The sequence below is a fragment of the Hippoglossus hippoglossus genome, chromosome 2 (genome assembly GCF_009819705.1).
Source record: "Hippoglossus hippoglossus isolate fHipHip1 chromosome 2, fHipHip1.pri, whole genome shotgun sequence".
NCBI lineage: Eukaryota > Metazoa > Chordata > Actinopteri > Pleuronectiformes > Pleuronectidae > Hippoglossus > Hippoglossus hippoglossus.
The window spans coordinates 4,828,688-4,850,983 of record NC_047152.1 but is presented as its reverse complement, the minus strand read 5'-3'; the positions used below and the strand labels follow the sequence as shown (position 1 = coordinate 4,850,983).

General features: G+C 42.8%; 1 protein-coding gene across 2 annotated transcripts in view; it reads right to left on the bottom strand.

Annotated features, from left to right (window-relative positions):
- Positions 1 to 22,296, bottom strand: part of chrm4a (cholinergic receptor, muscarinic 4a) — a 28,014-nt gene that overhangs the window by 5,203 nt on the left and 515 nt on the right. For both annotated transcript variants that reach the window (XM_034612132.1, XM_034612140.1), the window contains exon 2: positions 108 to 706. In XM_034612132.1, the coding sequence (XP_034468023.1) occupies positions 108 to 706 (599 nt within the window). The remainder of the gene's footprint in view (positions 1 to 107; positions 707 to 22,296) is intronic.

The following is a 22,296-nucleotide window of genomic DNA, read 5'->3' as shown; positions in this document are numbered from 1 at the left end:
TTATTTACTTGAAGAGAAACTAGCAAGAGAAGATTATTCATGTTTATATTTAGTTAAATTGTCCCTGATGCCAAAAACAAAATCCATAAAAGTGTGATGCACCGTACCTGAATGTAACACTCTCCAGGGGGCACTGTCCGTTGTCCCACGATAAACTGCCAGAACAAGATGGCGGGAGCCCACAAGATGAACGACAGAATCCACGCCGCTGCAATCATCAACCCCGCCATCTTAGTGGTCCTTCTCGCCGGGTACGTGAGGGGTTTGGTCACGCAGAAGTAGCGATCAAAGCTGATGATCAACAAATTCATCACCGAGGCGTTTGACACGACGTAGTCTAAAGCCAGCCACAGGTCGCAGACCACCGGCCCGAGTGGCCAGTAGCCGACGATGATGTAGACTGTGTACAAGTTCATGCTGAACGCGCCGATGATCAGGTCGGCACAGGCTAACGAAAACAAGAAATAGTTATTGACAGTTTGCAGGTGGCGATTCACTTTGATGGACAGCATGACTAAAATATTTCCGGTGACGGTCACGAAGCTCAGAGATCCCGTCACCAGGGCGATGAAAAACATCTCCAGAGCCTTGTATGGACTTCCTGCGCCCAATCCATCGTCCACCGGAGAACAGGATGACGAGTCATTGGTGGACACGTTGCACGTTGAGTTGGAGAACAGGTCAGCTGATTGGTTGACCGATGACCCTGAGAGAAGGAAAGACAGGAGAGGATAGACTTAGGACATTTTCATTCTAACTTCAAAACTACCTCTTTGTCCATCTCTCACAAGCACCCAACACCAAACATTTTGGCCAATATACACTTTTTATGATTAACATGCATATTCTTTTAATTATAGTCACACTTGATCTTTGCTATTATGCAAAGGAGCATGTGAATGCACAGTAAGCGTTGGATTTAAATTTACCGGCAGTTGTGGGAAATGATCTGACGTTTCAGTTCTGTTTGATCGTCTGATCACGACTAAAAAGAATAAAGTGAAGCCTGTGAGCTGATTTTTAGGCAGTCGAATTGAGTTTGCCTCTGCAATTGCTGCTCAACAAATGTATGAGGAGAAACCCTGACTGTGCGAGGTCACTGGTCTGAATCCAGTTTGGAATCCTGAGTGTTTCACAGTCCTCTCTCCTCATCACGACGGCTGTGCTTCAAAATATGTTTCATACTTCAAAATATGTTTTATACTTTAACGGTGTGTTTGGACGCCACTGATGACGGTACTTATTTACTGTCTGTCTTCAGTGGCTGGATTTGTCCAGATCAAATGAGTGATTGGACACAATGGGTCAATGCTGTATTCATTATGTCTTGGTACTTCAAGGTAAGGCGGCTGTATTTGTACAGCACATTTCATTCCATCAAACGGCATCAAGGCAAAACGTAAGAGATGGAAGACGGTGGAGAGAAGAAAGAAATTGAAAAGGAAATAGAAAAGTGATGGTTACTGTGCAGCGTAGGAAATTAATTATCTGATTTAACAAAGGGCAGTGGGAACGGAAAAGAGTTTAGCCTTGATTTCAAAGACGTCGCAGACATCAGTTTTTTCTGTGGATGTTGTGACTCCAGGTTTAGTTTGGCCTCTGGAGACAGAAGACTTTCCCTCGCACGATCTGAAAGGTCGCATCCATAACCATCCATAACCCAACATGACATTGTTTTAATTGATTTTTTGACAGACAGAGATCCAGTGTATAAATCCCCGAATCGACGAGTTGTTCAATCAAATATACTCCTGGCACACGAGCAGATATGAGCGTGCTCTTCCACTTCAGGCATTTTGCTGATACTTTGCCAGTTTGTTTGCCTCAGTCACTGTCGGTGTAGGTTTTTGTTCTGTTGCTCGTTTAACAGTATTTACAGTCGTGTTGTTTTGCTGGGAGCAGTGGGAGCAGTTAGGTAGTGAAAATAAAATAAAAACTAATTGTGAATCTGCTTTAATTCTAATGTATTTTTATTAATCAAGCAGCTTAGTCATGACTCACGGGCCCTCATCAGTTTAATGGTGCGAAGTGTTGGCAATTGCATATGTTTGTCTAGTATTTGATTGGAAACACTCCCAGCTTCGTATTGAGGAGGAACCTGCCTATATCAATATACATGATTATAATATTATCAGTCAATGGCTGAGATGAAATGCTCAAATCTTTCCAACACATCATGCTAATCAAATCTATTCGTATGCGCTTTCATGACCGGCACCACTTCAAAGCACTACACATATACTGGCAATTAATGCACAGCCCCCGTCCAATCTGCGCTGTGGATTCCTTTCATGCTGTGGTCGAAAATTCAGTGTATGGTTCTTTTTTTAACAAGATGCTGAGTCAACAGAGTCATTCAGTTGATATTCAAACTCATTTAACAGGGAGAGACTGGCTGCTTCTGATAACATTCACTGGGTGGATTTGGTGAAGAAACAAATGCTGCAGAAGGTGATGGAGAGCAGGAGGAATGGTCGTCTTTCATTTTTTTTAAACATTAAAGCACAACTCCGATTTTCCACCTTCGACGTCTTCTCCGATATACTGCCGAGCATTCTGGGAGAGTGTTTGAGCGACGCACCAAAGGTTTAAACGACGACAATAACACCACAGAGCAATGGACAGGTTGGAGTTCCCAAACGCCAACTTAAAACAAATCTTATCTTTTAAAAACTTGCCAAAATGGCAATTTCCACAACGATATACAATCAGAATCAAGGGTTTATTGCCAAGTAGGTTTACACATGCAAGGAATTTGCTGTGATGTGTTTGTGAACGTTTAAACTGTCACTTTTTGTAGTAATTTCACCTGTTTTACTTTAAATGCTTATATCATATAACTGCTGCCCCTACCCTGCCTCTGATTGGCTAACCTATTAGCTGACTGAGGTCCAATCACGTTATGAAGCGGTCTGGCAGATCCCATCACAGTCCAGTCCCACATTCATACCCAACAGTGCATGTGTTCCTCCTGAGCTCAGTAACACATCCAGGTACAGATCACAGGTTAATACTGAGGTAAATTTATAGTAATGACTAATAAAGAATACCATATGAGGATATGTAACCTGAGATAAATCACTGCTTTCTCTTAAAACCCATAAAAGCCATAAAACAGCCAATTTGTCTACATGTAGTTAAGAAGAAATATTTTGACTGCACCAAACGGGCTGTGCTTTCAAAGAGAACCCTCTATTAAGAAACTTTCTATTATTATAATCACTGTGTTGCGCCTTCACTTCAAAATCAACTGCTTCATACTGGTTGGCACGGAGGTTAAAACTGCCATTAAATGTACAAAGGCAGTGATTTTAAGTGGAGATAAAGGCTGAATAAAAGCTTTAAAATCTGCACAAAGGGATCTTGTAATTAGGCAGAGAGGAGTGGAAAATACAAGGCGGAGACTCAAATGGAGGCAGAATGACTTAAACACAATAGGATTGACTACAAAGACCAAGCTTGGCGACTTCTGTCTCTGAAAGTTTGCTTAAAACTTCCGCAGCTTGTCAAATCATCACATTTTGCCCATTCTTGCCCAAGGACACTTTGGCATGCAGATGGGGGAAGACTGGGATTGAACCTCTGACCTTCTAGTCAGAGGAGGGCGACCGCTCTACCCCCTCAGCCACAGCCGCCCCATTTAGATTAGATTTTAATCTTCAATTCGAACATTCAGTTTTCAAACCCTGATGTCTGCAGGATCACGAGAGGACCACTCACGTTGGGCATAAGGACGAGTTCACATTTAAACTCAAGGCAAGTGTTCGCGCTGCCAGTGGAAACCCACACAGATGAGTCATGCAAATTGCTACCATGCAACAGTAATAACCTCTGCATCATTCTACCGCCTATTGGAAATCATTGTAGCTGAGGTTCAGGCACAGGGTCACTTTTTCTAATATTAATAAAGCCGTCCTGCTCCCGTGCCCTTTTTGTTCTCATCCGCACAAAATCTCCAAACCTCCAATTCTCAGTGTTTTCAGAAATGTTTCTGCAACAAACCCAAATCCCACCAATAACTGCCACTGACACGTTTTAAGTCTTTAAAGCCCCTTTCCCACTTGTCCAGAAACCTGCTGACACCTGGCTTTTCGCAATGGGAATGTTTACAATCATAATACACTCCGGAGTAAAATGACTCTGGAGTAGACACAGGTTTTTTATCGACTTCATTTTTGTAGTCTAGATGCTGACACAGCACTTTTTTTTTTTTTTGCACAGCAGTAATTGAACTTCCGGGCATTGGTTTGTAAATAGCCATCAAAGTTTGCGTACTCATGGCAAATACAGCGAGGTGAGCCTTAAAGTTTACAGCACTAGAGAAAAACGGACAAACTCCTCTACTGGCAATGGGAGTGAAGTCAATTTGATTATAATTCAATTGCAGATGTGGAAGACTGGGGATCGAACTGCCGACCTGCTGGTTGTCAGATTTCAATGTGGTTTCCTGGCCTTTGCATTGCTCTCACCGGGTTGACAGACGTTCCATTTATCAATTCGGCTTTTCTTTCATCTGAATGTATTGACTTCCTACCGCTGCCGCCACCAGACTGCCAGTAAATCGGACTCATCTCACCTCACTTCAGTAGCCACCTGCTGTTTCCATTAGCATCACCAAGTAATGATTCTGCCCTCGCTTCAGTTACCTCCTACTGTTTCCATCACTAAAAATTGGGTAACTCTTGGATTTTCTGCCTTTTTAGTTCTACATCCCTCACCGGCACATGGCCCTACATTAATACTGAAACAATTCCAGCCTGTCTCTAATGTCACAGCCCCACAACACCAGTCTCCAGCCAACACACTACACAGGCAGGTCGGCCTAATGACTTACACGTGGTATCTTCAACACTCCAGCTATTCATCAGCGACTGAGAATTAAGCATAAACCCTGCAGTGTTCCTGTTCGTGGTGGTCAATTAATATTTTTTGTGTCCAAAATACAAATGTGCTCATTATAAAATAAGAGGTGAATCCCTGTCCTGCCCCATTTTCTGTGGTCTCTCCCTCAACAGTCACACTAGAAATTAATATTTCAGCTTCTCCCACATTCTGCAATGACTCCCACATGGATCAGAGTCAATCATTCATCCACCTTTTCTGCATTTCAGAAGAACGCCTTGCTTTTGTTAAATACGCGAGTCAATCAATCTTCGTCATCAAGTCTACATCAAAAAAGCCAAATGATCGAAAAGCAATAGATAAAGCAATTTTTAAAAACACCCTCAAGCCTATGTGTTTAATCTTTCAAGAATGACAGTGTGAGAAATGAACACGTCTATTGTTTCTGTCCTACTCCGATAAAGTATTTCACACAATGTAAAAACCTTCAATGTAAGAATAACATTGATTGTACTCCTGATGCAGATAAGGGGCTTTGTGCAGGTGTCCATTGTTCTCCCATCGCGGCAGACAGCTCACACAGACAGTTCACTGTTTCGATAGCAACTCTGTTCAATACAAAATAAAAGGTTGAAAGCCGATTTGATAAAAGTATTCAGGGCTCCAATCCGTGACGAGGTGCCTGAACTGCGGGGCCAGCGTGGCAGGAAACGATGACGCAATCACCCCCGCATTTGCCTTCCCATTGGTTCTGAGTCGTCATGGGACGACCAGCAGTGAGTAAACAGCTCCACCTCATCGCTGGTCCCGGAAAATAAATCCCTCATTTTAATTTTTCCCCATTGTGTTTTCTCGTATGTAGTATTTTCTGTCACTGAGCGAGTAACTGCAGAGTGGACAATCTGCTTCCTGTGTACACCAGCACGCACATGCCCGGTGCACGTGAATGGTCACTTGATATACGTTTTCATGTGTGTGGATGGGGATTGTTAATGTCCAATGGACAAGAGGAGTCAGAGGTCAAACCACCGACCTTCTCGTCAGTGGACCACTCTCTGTCTCTCTGTAGATCAATGGGGAATTTTGTTTTTCTATTACAAAATCAAGTGTGTAAATAGTGAAGGAGTACGAGCACATTCTGAAAGCACGGACATATTGATCATACACACAGTTCAGAAGGTGATCAGCACAACACACCCCTGCTGGTACTGCAACCATATAAAGGCATTGAGTGAGAGTGGGGGGAGCGAGCCTGTGTTTAAACATGGATGTAATGGATCCGCAGTGTTTGAATCATGTATGTGTATCCTGCATGTGCGAGGAGCACCATGCTGCTCCGTCACAATGATACACGCGCCGGGGAAACTGCATATATTTTAAATCTTAAACACTACAACTACAGAGCTGCTTGATCATTAGTAATTCATGTGACAAACCAAATAAAATAAACCTGCTCCGACTAAAATGTCTCTATTTTCCAGGGAAAAGAAAAGAACATGTTTGAGTTCACCTCACAAACTAATCCCCTCCTACTTATCTACACATATTTATACATTAAGTTATAGTTAGACATAGTTACAGCAGCCATATCTCATGAAGAAATCTGAAAATTGGATTAAGTAGGACAGGTCAGCTCTGAATATGAAACGGAGAAATACTTTATATATAATATATTGGATCCTGCTGGTTTGAATTTTAGGTGAAAGCTTTATTTCTCATTATGCATAAACAATATAACAGTCATTAGCCATGTGAAATTCAACATCAAAGCATGTCTGGCACAGTGTGACCGAGCTCTGTACACAACCATGATACTGTTCTCTCTTTTCAACCCCTTTAATACTCCGACTGCTTCACAGCTCACATGAACTCCTCTTCATCAGTGCTCGTGCTTCATGTGCAGCACAGTTTACTCAAAATACATATTTGGGTCCCGTTAATAAAGCTGCTGACCTGCAGGTTAACAGTCTAATAACAACGGGACACAGACGAGAGGCGCTCTCTGCTGACAGATGGAACGGACCCGGACGAGATGTACTGCAAGCTGTAATTAGACATAATCATCATGGTTGGAATAGTAATTAACAACGTGCGCCAATGCCCATGTGCAGCCACAAACGATGCCAACGCGGCACACAAAACAAACACCGCACACAGATGCATATACGTTATATGCTTATGTGCATATTTGGAATATTGTTTGGTTAATGGGCAGGAGATGTATAAAGGAAAATACGTCTGTGGGGTGTTGTAGAAACCAGTAATGGCTTAGAAAACCACCCCCAAACATTGCAAAGAAAATCTTCAATACAGGTTAAACATTAGTATAAAAAGGAAAGATTGGACATATATTAGTGTAAGAGAGAAATACAGAGAGGGAAGAATATATATTATAAATAAAGGATGAATAAGAGAATCTAAAAGAACTAATTTTCATTGCAGATCAAATGTTTAAGCTGCAGAGCATTTCTAATTCTCTTTCTTGCGTGGACAAGTGGAAAAAAGGAGGAAGCCAATGCATTTTCGTTCCACAACATCACCTGCTGCTGGAGACCAGGTTCATGTGGACACTGAGGGGTGAAGGGGACACTAGTACTCAGAGCAGGTACATGGAGGAAGACCGTGTTAGGAAGACGTTCTTACATTTTTAATAATCTTAGATCCGTGTTAATTCTGTTTGAATTTCTTACTCAGTGACATTGGGTCCGTGATGTTCTAAAGTCCACACAGAGCCACGGTCTTTGTTGTTGATGTAATACTCAAGTCTCTATGCTCAGTTATTTGCTCACTTGTCATGTGACCTGCAATAATGGTATGGACATGTATAACGGGGGCTTATAGAGACCTGTTGTGCCTCAGGGTTGATCTGGGAATGGCCTCCAGGCTTTAGGGCTCTGTTCCTGTGTGTTTCTGTGTGTGCGGCTGCTCTGTGTACAGGTGGGGGTCTTCGGCTCCACCTCTGGGTCCCCCCCCCAAAGGGCCGGATCCATGGCCTTGGCCTGAGTAGCTGTCGGCCACTGATTGGTTCCAAATCCAATTTCATCCAATTAAAAAATCTCCAGATCTCCAACTCCCAGAGAGACAGATTGGACAGCATCTAACCCCCGGTTCTGACTGATCACGGCCTCCAGCTTGTTCCTTATTAGCGTGAGGTTCTGTTTGGACTATCTTAAAAGGTGTTTTGATTTAACTCTGTGTATATCGATTACTTCCCTCTGTAAATAGGACTGAAACATGGGAGTGAAGTGCAATTCTCTGTGGCACTGTTTGGAAGTTAAGTTGAATATGTCTATCCTTTGTTTGAGTTAGTAAGTTTACTTTTTGATTTAATAGAATTTCTTTTGTTTGTTGTTTTGACCTGGGTTCATCCTGAAGTACTGTTTTCAGCCCCTAAGCTTTTCGTCTTTAGGCTGAAACCAAGATCAGACAGTGGCAGACAAACTTTTGTCCACTTCTCTGATCTTTCACTGTTCACATGGTGAATCTGCTGTCAGTACCCAGCTGTTATGTTTATTCTATTCTACTCCTCTTCCTGTCTCTCCCCGTGACATCTAGGACCACCTGTAGACAGCTGTACTGAGTCTACCATGGGGTCTTCACCCAATTGGATATGCTACAATGTTCGGGTTTATAAGATCTTACCTGGTGAGAATAAGAAAAATAAGATCAGCGGGATAAGCCGCAGGAGCCGGTAGCATTATTAACCCTCTGTAATTCGAGATCTGATTGTTCGAGAGCTATTAAGTTTGGATTTATAAGCCAGGATCCTATTGGTCGAGTACAAAACTTAAACTTGGCAAGTGTTGACTTAGAGACACGGAGCTTCTTCAAAGGGCACATACAACTCTCCACGATAAGATGCCCAAACCACTTCAACCATCTCCTTTTGAAACAAGGAAAAGTGACTCTACTCTGGATGTCTGAACTCCTCACAGAAAACCTCCCACTGTGTTGTGCATGTGTGAAACTCCGCAGCCGATTCTCCGGATTTTACCCGGAGGTCATGTTCTGAAAACGGCAACATCACTGAGGCTGAACACTCGACAGACACAACAGATTTCAGCCACTTGTATCCACAGTTTCATCCCGACCGCTTCACACTCTGTGAAACCGCCAACCGCCCCAGTGACGACTTGAACCCTATACAGAACCACAGAATTATGTGGTTTACCAGACCAGAGACTCTCTCTCACCCAGGCTTCCCATTAACACCACAAACAGGTAGAGGTGGTGAGATGCAAATCCAAAAGCAAGCAGAGTTAAATTCATTCATTCGTAATGTGCTATGTTTTCAAGACAGGTTCATAACCCCTAAAGTCCGTCTCAATTACAGTCTATTAGCACCTCATTGGGTCACGGTATGGTCTACTGCCACAGCCACATCAAATAGTCTGGATTGTACACTTCATGTTCTCACTATTCAGGGACAATATTCTTGTCATCCATAGAAGACATGGTCTAATACGTCTGTCCTCTCTTCTGGTTCTTTCCCAAAATAAAAAGAACAGGACACGCCCCTGCCCACAGAAGAACTGCCTTAGATCTTCTCTGAAATATACAACACAGGCAGATGAGAAGCACATTACCATTGATTTCATCACCATCATCTCACACACTCGTCTATACATAAACAACATCGCAGAAACCAGACTCGAGCCAGCGCACTGTTGCAACATTTATATCTCTCTAACATTAACACACACACACTGTGAAGAAAACTAGCAGCCAACAATCTACTGAAATATTCATCTAAAATAGAGATTATATTAAATTATACAACTGTAGATGTTCCAATTTCACTTCTTTCACCTCCTGCAGCTGTGGATCTGAAAAAAAAAATCTGAGTCTATGCCAAATAACATAGAATGACCTGTGAATATTAGGATGCATTTGAAGAATCCTGGAATAAATACTTTGCCACCCCATCATTTTTTGATATCTTGTAAGGGCGAGCTTTGTCTTCGTTTGGATGTGTTTTCAGAATATTTATGCTCCTTGATCTGTTACCGCTCCCGGCATCTTTTTCTTGTCTTTATTCCCAATCTCCTCCCCAGAGGAGGAAGAGGTGAGCAGTGAGGTTACCTCCCTCTTTACACCTCAATGCTGAAAGCTAAATATTCATCTTAAATTTGAGAAAAGAAGGTTTAAAATGAAGAAGAGATCCAAAATGCTCCTCGGGGAAGAACGCTGGTCCAGCAATTTTCTAGCAAACAAGCCCCCGTGGGGCCACTATTGTTTTTTTTCTTTCTCAGAAATGTGGACTAGAGCAAATCCACACGAAACCCACAGGGTCCCAATGCACAGCCCACAGTATCAAACTAATTATTGGCCCAATGGGTCTGTTGTGTGCAGGCGTCACTGGTAGAGAGAGACCACTGGTGTGAACAATGCTTGTTCTGCCAGAACAAGAAAACACATTTTATTACCTCCTACCAGATGGTAAAAAGTAACTATGTGAAATAAGATTAGTCTCTATTAGCGTGGCTGCATGATGAGAGTATAATCTTTGGTTTCTTTTACAACATTGCCTTTATTTTTGTGGCTTTCATCTTCATTTGTCGTGGCACTGAACTGATCACAGTAACATCAGGGGGAAACGCGTGTGGCGATCAGACCAGAGGCTCATACGTTCAGGAATGCGAGTAGATTTTATTCATCATAAGGAAATAAGCCAACTGGAGCAGAGAGAATGACAATACCAGTTCAGTTTTACAGACTGAATGATTAATATACACTATATGAATATATACTGAGAAAGTATAAGGCCGTTTGGAGGGGGTATAGTGGTACAGGAGCATGTAGGAGTTCTGCATTGTGCCAGTGGAATTACAATGATCAGCTCTGAGCCGTCTCTTGTTTGCACTGGACAGGTTGACAGACAAGGTCAGGCAGGGGTCTCCATGGACCGTGATGTTCACGGACGACACGGCGATCTCCAGTGCGAGTGCGGAGCAAGTTGATGGGAGACCTGGCGAGGCGGAGCTGTGGGAGTCAGTAGGAGCAAAGACGGAGGGGGGAAGATGGAAGGGGGACGAGTTGGGTGTCAACTGGTGGAAGGAAAGATGTAGAGGAGAGTGCAGACATGGTGGGGGAGTAGAGTGGAGTGTCGGGAGCGATTCGCGACAGAGGGATAATAGATTGTACTGACACGTGCTGGTGAAAAGACAGGAGGTGGAGCTGGAGGTGGCCGAGGTGAGGAGGATGAGGAGGAGGCGAGACGGTGAAGGACTTTAGGGTAAGATACAAATTTGCACTTTGGAATGTGCTCGTAAAAAATCTCAGTGTTGGTGACTTAAAAGACCATTTGTTTGTGGACGAGAGGTTCAAATGCAGAGGGAAAAGTTAGTTTTGCAACATTTCCGCATGAGTGTGGGCTGAGAGACGAGGTAATTAAAGATAAACATGGCGATAGTTCCACCTCCACCCCTCGCTCCTGCTGCTGGACGACACCATGCCAATCAAAATCTTTATTAAAACTCTGGAGTATAAATTGGGGGTGATGCAGTTTCTGCGGTGAACGAAGGTCTCGCGTATCCTCTCCCTTCAGGAGCTGTGGGACGAGGAGTGGGGAACGTGGATCGATAAAGAAAAGGGTGCCGGGTTGTTACCACGGATGTGATGAAGGTAACGGAGATGCCCAAGTGTCATGAAGCAAAAGCACTGCCAGAGGGAAATGCCAGAAGGCAGAAGTGGCAGAAAATCAAACCGTGTTGAGCAGCAGACGCTTTTGGGATTGAAACATGACTGAGCTTGCTGAAAGTTTTTCTTTTTCAGGGAGTGATAAAAAAAAAGTTTGATTACAGATTTGCAGCACCTTTTCATATGCAAAAAAAGTGCAACATTTACAGTATTTTAATGTGTTCGGTGAAGGGTGCAAAAATGTGGAAAAGAGGAGTATAAATTAATTTAAACAGATTTATTAGTGGGAGCGCTGCAGCAGAGGGAACTGTAATTACAAGTGTGGGTGTAGCAGGTGGAAACTTTACGGCAGAATTGAATACAGAGAGGGAGAGAGGCAGTGAGGAGGAAGACGGGTCTGACCTCTTCATCACAACTATAGTAACAGTTCGGATTAATACAACCGTGTGGAGTTGTTGACTCCTAGTTGCACAATGGAGCAGTGTCTTTAAAGACTGGATACTTATTAAAAAATATTTGAACATGCACATAAACAGGGGGATGCGAACCTCACATCGACTTCTCCTGGATTTCTATGGACATTAGCTCTAATCTTAGTGGTTGCATTGGGACCATCTATGTGGAGTGTAACTAGATGTCACTAAATTCTACACACTGAACCTTTAAACTGGTGCATTAAATCCATAATTCTTCTATTATATTACCATTATAGTTAATCACCAAGTTCAGTAAAAACCCATCCATGCTTTATGAATGATTGTGCACATACACACACAGAGGTTGTATTCCCTTTCAGTGAAGCCATTTGCTTCCACTGGCTCACACACAGCACGTGAATTACCTGCGACAGTATAGAGACATCAGAGGAGGGAGATCACACCCTCTCATACATGCTATCAAACCGGATCAGACTCCAGCTGCTCCGATGCCATCAGGAACAATGATCAGTGGGGATGAGAAGTCTGTATCACACTTCACAACCTGAGCATTATAAACCTGGTGCACACGAGAGGATTTTCAACTCTTCTAGATATAAAAAACATGTGTTTAATTACATGTTTTGCTCAGATTTCTACACATGTGTCTCCCTAATAATATTATTTCTATGTGGAGTGTATTTTTTGCTCTGTGAGCCTTGTAGGGAGCACTCGACTCCTCTGACATCCATAATCCCTGAAAGCTTCTGCTGCAGCGGCCGGGGGGGCCAGTGCAGGCTCGGTAACACGAGGGGTATTTCAGGCGTCAGGGCAGTGTTACACACAGATCCGGGGGTTTCAGCTCAGTGATGATGGGTTACCACAATCCCAAAAGGAGGAAGTAAAAATAAAACCAGAATTGAGTTAGAAACAAACTGAGGAGGCGAGGCGGCTTCCTCCGCTGCCACCAGTGATGATATTATAAAACACTACAGCCGACAAAATGGAGAGAGGCGGTAAAAGCACAGGCAGGATTCTACGGCTTCACACAGACGCGGCTCCACCTGCGCTGCAGTTTGAGTGACAGATTGTCGAAGGCGGCGCCTGCATCCTAGTTGATAACAGCCGGAGAAGAAACTTCATTAGCGTCATTAAGAGCACATGAGCTGAAGAGATTTTCTTTATCCGACAACTGTCAAACACTTATCTTGTGTGGACCAGGGCCTCACAACGTGGAAGCAGTGGGTGGCAGTGTGGATAATGCGCCGCCCACATAAAACAATCGCTGCTCAGTATAGTCTAGCACAAAAGTTAAAAAAACATTATTAGAATAACAAATAGAGAAAATGCAACGGGAGGAAGCAGCTCAAATAGTAATATAATAATTATAATAATAATAAGTACTAATAATCAGGCTCTAAAGCTCTGACACTCACACAACATCCATACAATTATTTCTATTATGTGTATATATACATAAGATTTTATATATGTCTATTCACTACTCTAAAGACCGGCAAACTGCACATGGCGAGACAGAAGAAGATAATTTCCTCAAATAAAATCATCAAATGTAATGCTTAACTTACCGAGACCAATTGGACAGAGGCCCAGTTTCAAAATAAAAGCCTCACAGAAATAATACACGGCCATGTGGAAACCATCTGAGGTGCAAGCTGTTGGCCAATTCTACTTTAGTTGGGCATAACACCTACGTTTCTGCGATGATTCGACAGATTCAATGATTTTTTTTGCACAATTTATTCCAGACTCGTGCACTTAGTGGCGCCCCCTGTTGAGTGATACTAAATTAGTTTCACAGATATGGCTCCACTCTGTTATGAACATGTTGTAATGACACTTGATCAAATGATCCACAGTTTGGTAGCGGTCGGACCGAACAGTTAAAGAGGAGATAAAAAAATCCATCCTGGCCAATAGTCTCAGAGTAAAAGGAGTCAGTGAGAGAGTGACTGTTAATTATACACAATCACCACAAACGGGCCCTGATCCTCAGTATGTGAGTTACGAGTTTACAGTAAGTTTCTTATTATATTGATTACAATACCTAGACCTCGTGGATCGGAAGATACCAAGTACCGATGCTGCCATCAGTATATCTACAGGAAACCATGCTTATTATATCATCACAGGCTGGTATGTCTGATGAGAGGGAATATTGTGTTTTGCTGGATTTTCCTCCCGTGTCAGTATTTGTGAGTATTTTAAAAAGAGGTGAGTTTAATATCTCCGAGTTGTGCTCATTTTCAGCCGGGATTTCAAATGAAAAATGTGCTCACCTGACAGGGGGATGTTTTTTTTCATCTTGCTGTTGCTCCATTCACAGCAATAAGTAGGTTATATTTGAATATTTTGACATTTAACGTGACGGCGTATATTCCTCAGCTTTAAGACAATACCTTTGATCACACATTCAAACAATGAAATCTACTTTGATGACGTGTGACCGAGGTCAGAGGGAGTTTGATCAAATTTGATGCTGTGATCAGGAACCTGCTCCCTCTGCCCCCCCCCCCCCCCCCCCCCCCCCTCACTCCGTTTGTCTCTCCATCTGCACACACTCCACTCTCTCCTCCCTTTCGCTTCATCTCTTCATCTCTTTTTCCTCTGGCAAAGGCAAAGCTACTGGTTCGTTCATGTTCCACTTTGAATTTTAAAAGTATGTGTGTGTGTGTGTGTGTGTGTGTGTGTGTGGCTAGAGAGAGAGAGAGAGAGAGAGAGAGAGAGAATGACAGAGGGGGAGAAAGAGTTGACACCCCCCAAGCACATCATAGCATTGCCAATCCATACTTCACAGTGCAGCCAGCAGCGATCTGCTCTCTGCATGTGTGTGTGTGTGTGTGTGTGTGCGCGCACAGCAACATTAGGTATTCTATTTGACACAGTCACACACAGTAATGGAGCCTCTCTACCTCACTACAAGCATTATTTCTCCAGATAACTTACTTAATACCTTTTTTCCTCTCTCTCTCACCCATATCTCCCCCCCAAATATTTTGTATTGTGGCCCAATTACACCCCCACTCCCTGAGTTTAAGTGCAGCCACTACACACACACACACACGTACACACATACTCATACACACACACAAGTGCATAATCCCTCAACACAATGGCTGGCTTTCCCTCAAGTCAGAGCAACATCTTTGATGCTGTTTAAAATGTGCTTCATCTGTCTCACACACTGGGTTCTGCACCGACTTCCATTTGCTGGCGTCTATTGCAAAACAAAACAAAGAGCCAATGGCCACAAAAGAGAGAAGCCATCCAATAGTTGTTGAAATGCGCCGGAACAACCAACCAAGACAAGCACGGCCAGAATGTATTTGTTTTAGAGTAAGAAGTCGAGTTAAAATGAGAGACGACAATTTGAAGCTGCCCGCAAAGGTTTTTTGTTTTACAGTTTTTTATTTCTATGAATGATTTTAGTTTTTTCTTCTAGTGGTGTGCATCTTCAATAGCCTCATGATTTATTTTAGACTGCTGCTGTTATTTCAAATCAAAAATCAGTGCTCCCCACACTGATTTGACATCCTACCAGTTTAGACTTGTTTGCTGGATCTATAGCCTTTACTGTATCAGGGTACCCCCCCCCCCCCCCCCTCGACAGCAAGGATGAGCATTACTCCGCTGGTCAACAAGAGATTCTGGTAAAGTTGTGTTATAATCTGCGGGAAGTACTTCTCTCCTGTCTGCAGTGTGTGTGTGTATCTTTGTATCGGCATGACTGGTTTGCCCATGACTGGTTTGCCCATGACTGGTTTGCCCATGACTGGTTTGCCAATTTAACAAAAGGTGTATTGGCTGAACCTTGGAGACACTCTCACCAGCCACCAGGAGCTCATCCTTGAGTCCCCCATGTGAACAGAATCAGCGGTTCACCCCCACATTAAGCCGGTTTCATCCCTCTGACTGCTCCTCTCCCCCCCGAATCTGGAGCTTCTCCACAACGGCCTCCAGAGTGTGTAAATCCTTCAAACTCCAGCTTGGTGTTTCCTTGGATAAACAGAGCTTTTTCCAAATGATGGCATAAGCCAGCCCAGTGGGTTAGAATCTGTGAGCCAGTAAAGCAAAAAAAAAGACAGCGCTGTTCTCATTAATATGGAAGTCTGATGTTTATTTTCTTAGAAGATTTGATTATCTAACCTCCACCTGAAAATGACTGCTGATTACTATTCTCTATACAGTGTCCTTGGTCGGTTGTGATAGCAGAAAACTTTTATTAAAACACAATAACAGACACAATGTGTGTAGAGGTGTCACAAAAAAAACAGATACATTATTTTACACGTTGATCCCATTGTATATAACAGCTGTTGACACTGATCAGCATTTATTCAGATTTGTAAAACAACGTCTTTTACCAGAATGATTGAATGTTTTCAACCAGCTGTTTGTTCACCGCTCCAGATGTTGGCGGTGCAACACTCCTTTTCCTTGCCAGCTAAAACGAGGGCAAAGAAGAAGAGATCTGGACGCATCTGAAGCCACAGCTAGAGAGACATGTGTCCACAGAGGCTGCATTTGAGGACCGATTGCATCACAGCAGCGCGACTAGGCCGTCCTATTTCTAAGGCTCCTTCGAATGCGTCCCTCCATCCCTGAGAAACTGAGGCTCCAATGGGGTGGATCTATCCCAGCCCAACCTGGCGGTCTTTGTGGGTAGAATTAATCAAACAAAAGATGCAGCCCCTCGATGGGGCACCACCAAAAATAGTTTTCACATAAAAACAGCGTTTTTTCGAAATTAAATACGCAGCACCGACGCACAAACTCCTGCACTGTTACACTCAGCTGCTCCTTCTACAACTACTGAGCCGGTGCCTGAACACTGCCTCGCGGGATCTCAAGTTTGATATCGGAGCTAAACTTAGTCCAGCAGAACTGTCACATTAGATTTGGGGTAATTAATGGCAACATTATTCAAGAAGCCATTAATCAGCCGTGTTCTGTTCTATGCTCGAATCCTCTAGAGCCGTTTTAACAGAATACTCTTAATGCTGTGAAAGTGCTGCTCTGTGATTAACATCAATGGCAACAATTTCAGCAGCACAAGTTCTAACGGAGCCGAGTGAGATGACTTTAGCTGCGTTATTTCTTCCATTGAACTCCCTCTGTCACTTCAGAGGTTTGCACAGACTCATTTCCAATGAAGCTGACCTTATCTGCATTAAATCAGCACAGTGCTTCATGTCAGTGTCCTCAGAGAAAGTCAGTTCTCTGCTTCCATCGGTTTTTGTGTCTGTGCCTTTATACACTGGGCGTCATTAGGCACCGGCTAATGGTCCGCAAACTTTTGATTTACTGAGGGAGGAGACAATCGTTTTCAGTGCTCTTCCTCAGATTTGTGAAATACTTTTAATATTTGCAAAAGGTTCGGTGTGTAAAACTAGTGCGTAATCATCTAAATTGTTGAAATTGACCCTTAACCCTATAATGGCCCTTTTATATTAAAATACTTTATATTTACATCTGGAGTGGGACCTCTCTATGGAGGCCGCCATATTATTTTTTTTACAGTAGCCCAGACTGGACAAACTAAACAGTTTTTATGACAACTGAAGGAGCCACAGGTTCTCTTTCCTCTTTGGGAGGGTGAGGTGAGGGGTATTCAGCTGCAACATGCAACTCCACCACTAGATGTCACTAAATTCTACACACTGAACCTTTAAACTGGTGCATTAAATCCATAATTCTTCTATTATATTACCATTATAGACAATTTTATGTTGATAATTATTATAATCATTTTCTCTCTTTATGAAAACTGTAGGAAATGCATGGTATATAACATATTTGTAAATAAGCCGTCAGAATGTATTCAGTTAAGCTGGAATTCAAATACCTTTCCGTAGCACTAATTCTATCTGTGCTATAACAGAATTAAGTCAAACCCACAGCTCCGTTATCCTGCCCTATTCATTTCCATCCATTAGTCGCTGTGAGGTTGCCGTCAATGTCGCACAAAACGTTGGATTCCCGAGAACGCGCATCACAATGAATTCCCCCAGAAATTAGGCAGACGAGGAGGAAACGTTGACTTTGCATCTGAAAAGCAGGTTTCTCCCTGAAATATGATAAATTATTCCTATGAATCATGTAAATGTGTGTGGGGGGGAGGCATGTCGCTGAGATAAGACTGTCAAATAAATCCCAGGTTCAAACGCTGACTGTTGAGGTATCTGTCAGTATTTGAGAATTAGTATTATTCATATTTCTGAAGCCCATTCTGCCCTTTTTTATTACATCTATACACACATAGGCACAATGTTTTATATTTAATGATGGGTAAATGAATTAAGAAAGATATGAGCAATGTTTGCACAATCAGCTCTAATCCTATAGCAGACTAGCTGTCACTTCTTGCTGTGAACAGTTGGAATAAATCCTCATCTGCCTCTCGTCAGACCCCTACCTCTTAAATCCTCTATCGGCCCCCTGCATCCAACACACTCTCTCCAACTTCACACGCGTCTGTGCCCGTTTGGATGCCAGCTCACAGGGAACGTGCCAGTAATAACATCTGGGGCTGACTCAGTCACTCCTGGACACAGATGCGGCCATAGAACATACATGTACACGTGCCAACTGGGGCCATTACACATTGGAAACAAATTAATAGAGTTGCAGCAAAACTACCGGTTGTATGAGACGATACTGGTACTGTAAAGGCGTCATTACAATATGCTATTATTCCTATGTACAGCTCTCCTCTGCCCCAGCGCCAGAAGATGAAAACACAATAATTCCTTCAAATTAATTAGAGGAAAGAAATGTGGGTCAGAGCCATCAGCTCTGTTCCCCTCCATTTTACTCTTCTCTTTCTAATACAGGAAGCAGGCATTTCAACTAGGATTGCAACTAACAGTTAATTTGCAATCTTATTTCTTTGATGAATCAATTCATAAAAGCATTGGAAAATAATTAAAAATACCAGTAATAGGTTCTGACTTCCGAAAGCAACATGTTCAGATATCTTGTTCTGTCTGAGCAACATCTCAATAGTAAAAGATATTTACTTCATAATGAAAACATCAAAAAGTGACAAATTGATCTGTACTCCCTGTCCTGCCCCAAAACCAAACACATAGAAAAGTACCTAAATGAGTCCCCTGCTGAGGGTTGGTTCTTCCTTGAAAAGAAACACAATACCATTTAGACTGCATTCAAGAAGGGGACTAATGGAAAACAGTGTTCAACACCTCTAGTGACCGTTCTGAGAACCTGGTCTTGCCTTAAGGAGTCCATAATGTCCACAATGTGTCGCAGGCTTTGGTGAAACATGTTTACAAATGATGTCCTGCTGGAGAACCATGCTTAGGTTAATAGCAAAGAAGTGTGTGTTCTGTCAACTTCTACAGTATGGGCACTTCAACTGGAACCACAATACCAATGCTGCTCCCTGTGGCTTGAGCATGTGCATTGTGCACCCCTGCCTCTTTCTTTTCCAGTCCCGACACCATTTGCCAGTTGGTGGCCCGGGTGGAGGCAGTGCTCTGACAGTGGTCATCATGGATGAACATCAGAAACGTCATCCGTGTGCCTTATCCTCCCACAAGCCATTGCGAGGAACTACGACACTAGGAGCAGTTATCTGACAAGAAAGGCTTTGGGGTGGAACGACTAGTTAGTTAGAGTAACCTTTTTGTGGTGTTGACCAGTTGTTTTTCAGCGGGTTCAGTTTCACTCACTCCAATCACCCAGGCTCCAGAAACAATAACTTGACGCCCAGCCAGAACAATGTAGAAAGTACACCAAAAATAAATGTGCCCTGTGGTGTGGATTTAGACAATATCGTGTTGACTGATAGAGCCCTCACAGAGCTTAAGTGGCAATGATGTAACTACAGCAGTGGGAGGCAGCGGTGCACTAAACCGTGCCTTGTTGAGAAGAGGAAGACGCCACTTTCCATTGTCATCAGCTTTCACCAGCAAACTGTGTGGAAAACGGTGGATAGCCCATGCGGTTTTGTTTGGAAACAATGACAGAAAGCGATGTACAAAATAGAAAAGAAGAGGAATTGGTAAAAGTCCGGTGCAACTTCGAGTATATGCACACACGGTCCGGCAAAAAGCAGATCTAAAGATTACGTCTGATGGAAGAATGTACCAAGATATATACTGTTTCTGTCTGAGCTTCATATTGTCCAATGGCCACAGCATTGGGGGTGTAGCATTATCAAATTATGCTGCTCTATTAATTGAAAACAAAAAATGCCAATGATCCAAACTGATCCAACCTCTTTTGGTCGGACCATATTTTGGTCCGTTGCTCTGGACCTTGGTCCCAGGCAGCTTTCAGACCTGTGCCCCTCTGTGCATGTATTGTTTCCATCACGAGCAGAAAGGGCTGAATGGCTGCTGCTGAAATAAATACATGTGTACGTGCTCCCTGTGCAGAGGCGGCTGTTGATGGACATGCTGGTGCAGTACAATTTCAATTCCTGTGAATTTAAACCATTATGCACCATCAAAAAAATGTAATAAGGCAGCATAACCTCTACCAGAATATACAAGCAACATAATTAAAGAATAAATATCAATTATGTACATGATGGATTGTTTTAAATGGAGGGAAAAAGAAAACCTCATCGTAAAATGACCTTGCCCATGAACAAATTCACATGCCTGCTACAGTAGATATACGCTTAAACACACAAACACACATTTACCCTCCTACATGCTTTATGCATATAATCATGTGCACACCCCCCCATCCAGAACTCTTTATTCACACTGAAGCATACAGATGCACAAACAAACACGCCTTTACACCGCGGGGATCTTTTCTGCCGCAGAAGCGAAGGATGGAAATAGGAGAGAATTAGGAGAGCAGAAGGAAGAGATGTTAGAGGTGAACGAGGGAGGCGAGGAGCCACTGATGGAGGGGAGGAGACGAGGGAGGAATCAGAGAAAGGGGGGGAAAAAAGGAGAAGAGGGGGGGGGGATGTTACATCAACCCCCTGATGTTTTATCCAGAACTCAGAGCTGTCAATCATTCGATCATACAGAGCCTTGCAGCTCTTCTCCTTCCGGGAGGAAAAAAGGCGTCTTTTGAGTATAACAAAGTAGTAACTCGTTCACCTGTCGTTTGTATGTGTCACCATGTCACCAGGGGAAGTGATGAATACCTTTGACTACACACTATCATAAACATGGTGACACAGAAGCACTGAAAACCAAGTCGCACAAAATCAAAACAACCAATCGAAACAAACCCCCCTGAGACACTTATTTTAGTTTTGAGGTTGTTGACTTTTTACCGTTAATGATTGTATTGATTGCTGGACGGCACTACGTCGTCGGGTGTGTCTAATATTGTGCATATTCTCCACATGGTAGGCAAAATATAAATAAGTCAGGAAAAAAAATGCACCAGTATCTTACAGCTTAATGCAAACACACCATTAAATACAACGTTAAAAACAAATACGGTTGAGTTGTTTTCACACGTCTGAAGTAACGGCCTCAACAACAACAGTCCCACCTCTTTAGGTCTGTGATTCTCACACACACACACACACACACACACACACACACACACACACACACACACACACACACACACACACACACACACTGTGGGATCCTCACAACATGTCAATCAGCTGCACTGAGCTGCACAGTGTGAATGCATTTACACCTAAAAACCCGCATATATGCATTTATTCCCTCTGGACTAATGTCTTTCGTGTACCTTCTCATTTCAAACCTTGTTACTGGTAAAGACACGAAAAGAGGAGGGGAAAAGACGGGATGAGGGGAAAGAAGAAGTGTTGAGGAAAAGTAAGAGAGGAGCGCAGCAGAGAGGGAAAAGGGGTGGAGGAGGTAATTATTCAGGCTTTTTAATCTCCCCAAAACCTAATTCTGTTGCTCCTCTCTCTCTCCCTCTGCTTCGTTATCACCTCCTTCTCCACCTCCTGCCTGCCTGCGCTCCGTTCTCTCCCTTTTTTCTTCTTCTCTTTGCCCTGAGCTGCCTTTAAACAAAAAGAAATAATAACTTCCACCGTTAACATAAAAAAAATAGATGTTGATATTTTGGGGATTGTGTCAGATTATATTTTACCTGTTGAGCCCTTTAAGAGGATTTTATCACGCAACCATTAGTTTTAAGGGTTGAACATGAATAAAGAATAATAAAGAATAATCATGGACCACACACACAGTCCCTTGTTCAATTATTCAAAAGATTACCACAATGCTGTGTCTTCCCTGTCAGTATTATAAGAATAATCATTTGATAAATGCAGACATATTAATTTTCTATATTAATTAAAAGGAGCACGATGGTTATTCCAACACACAGAAATGCACCAGTGTTATTAGAACTTTTTTTTGTATTTCTATGCATACTCTGGGGTTAGAATCCCACCTGCCAC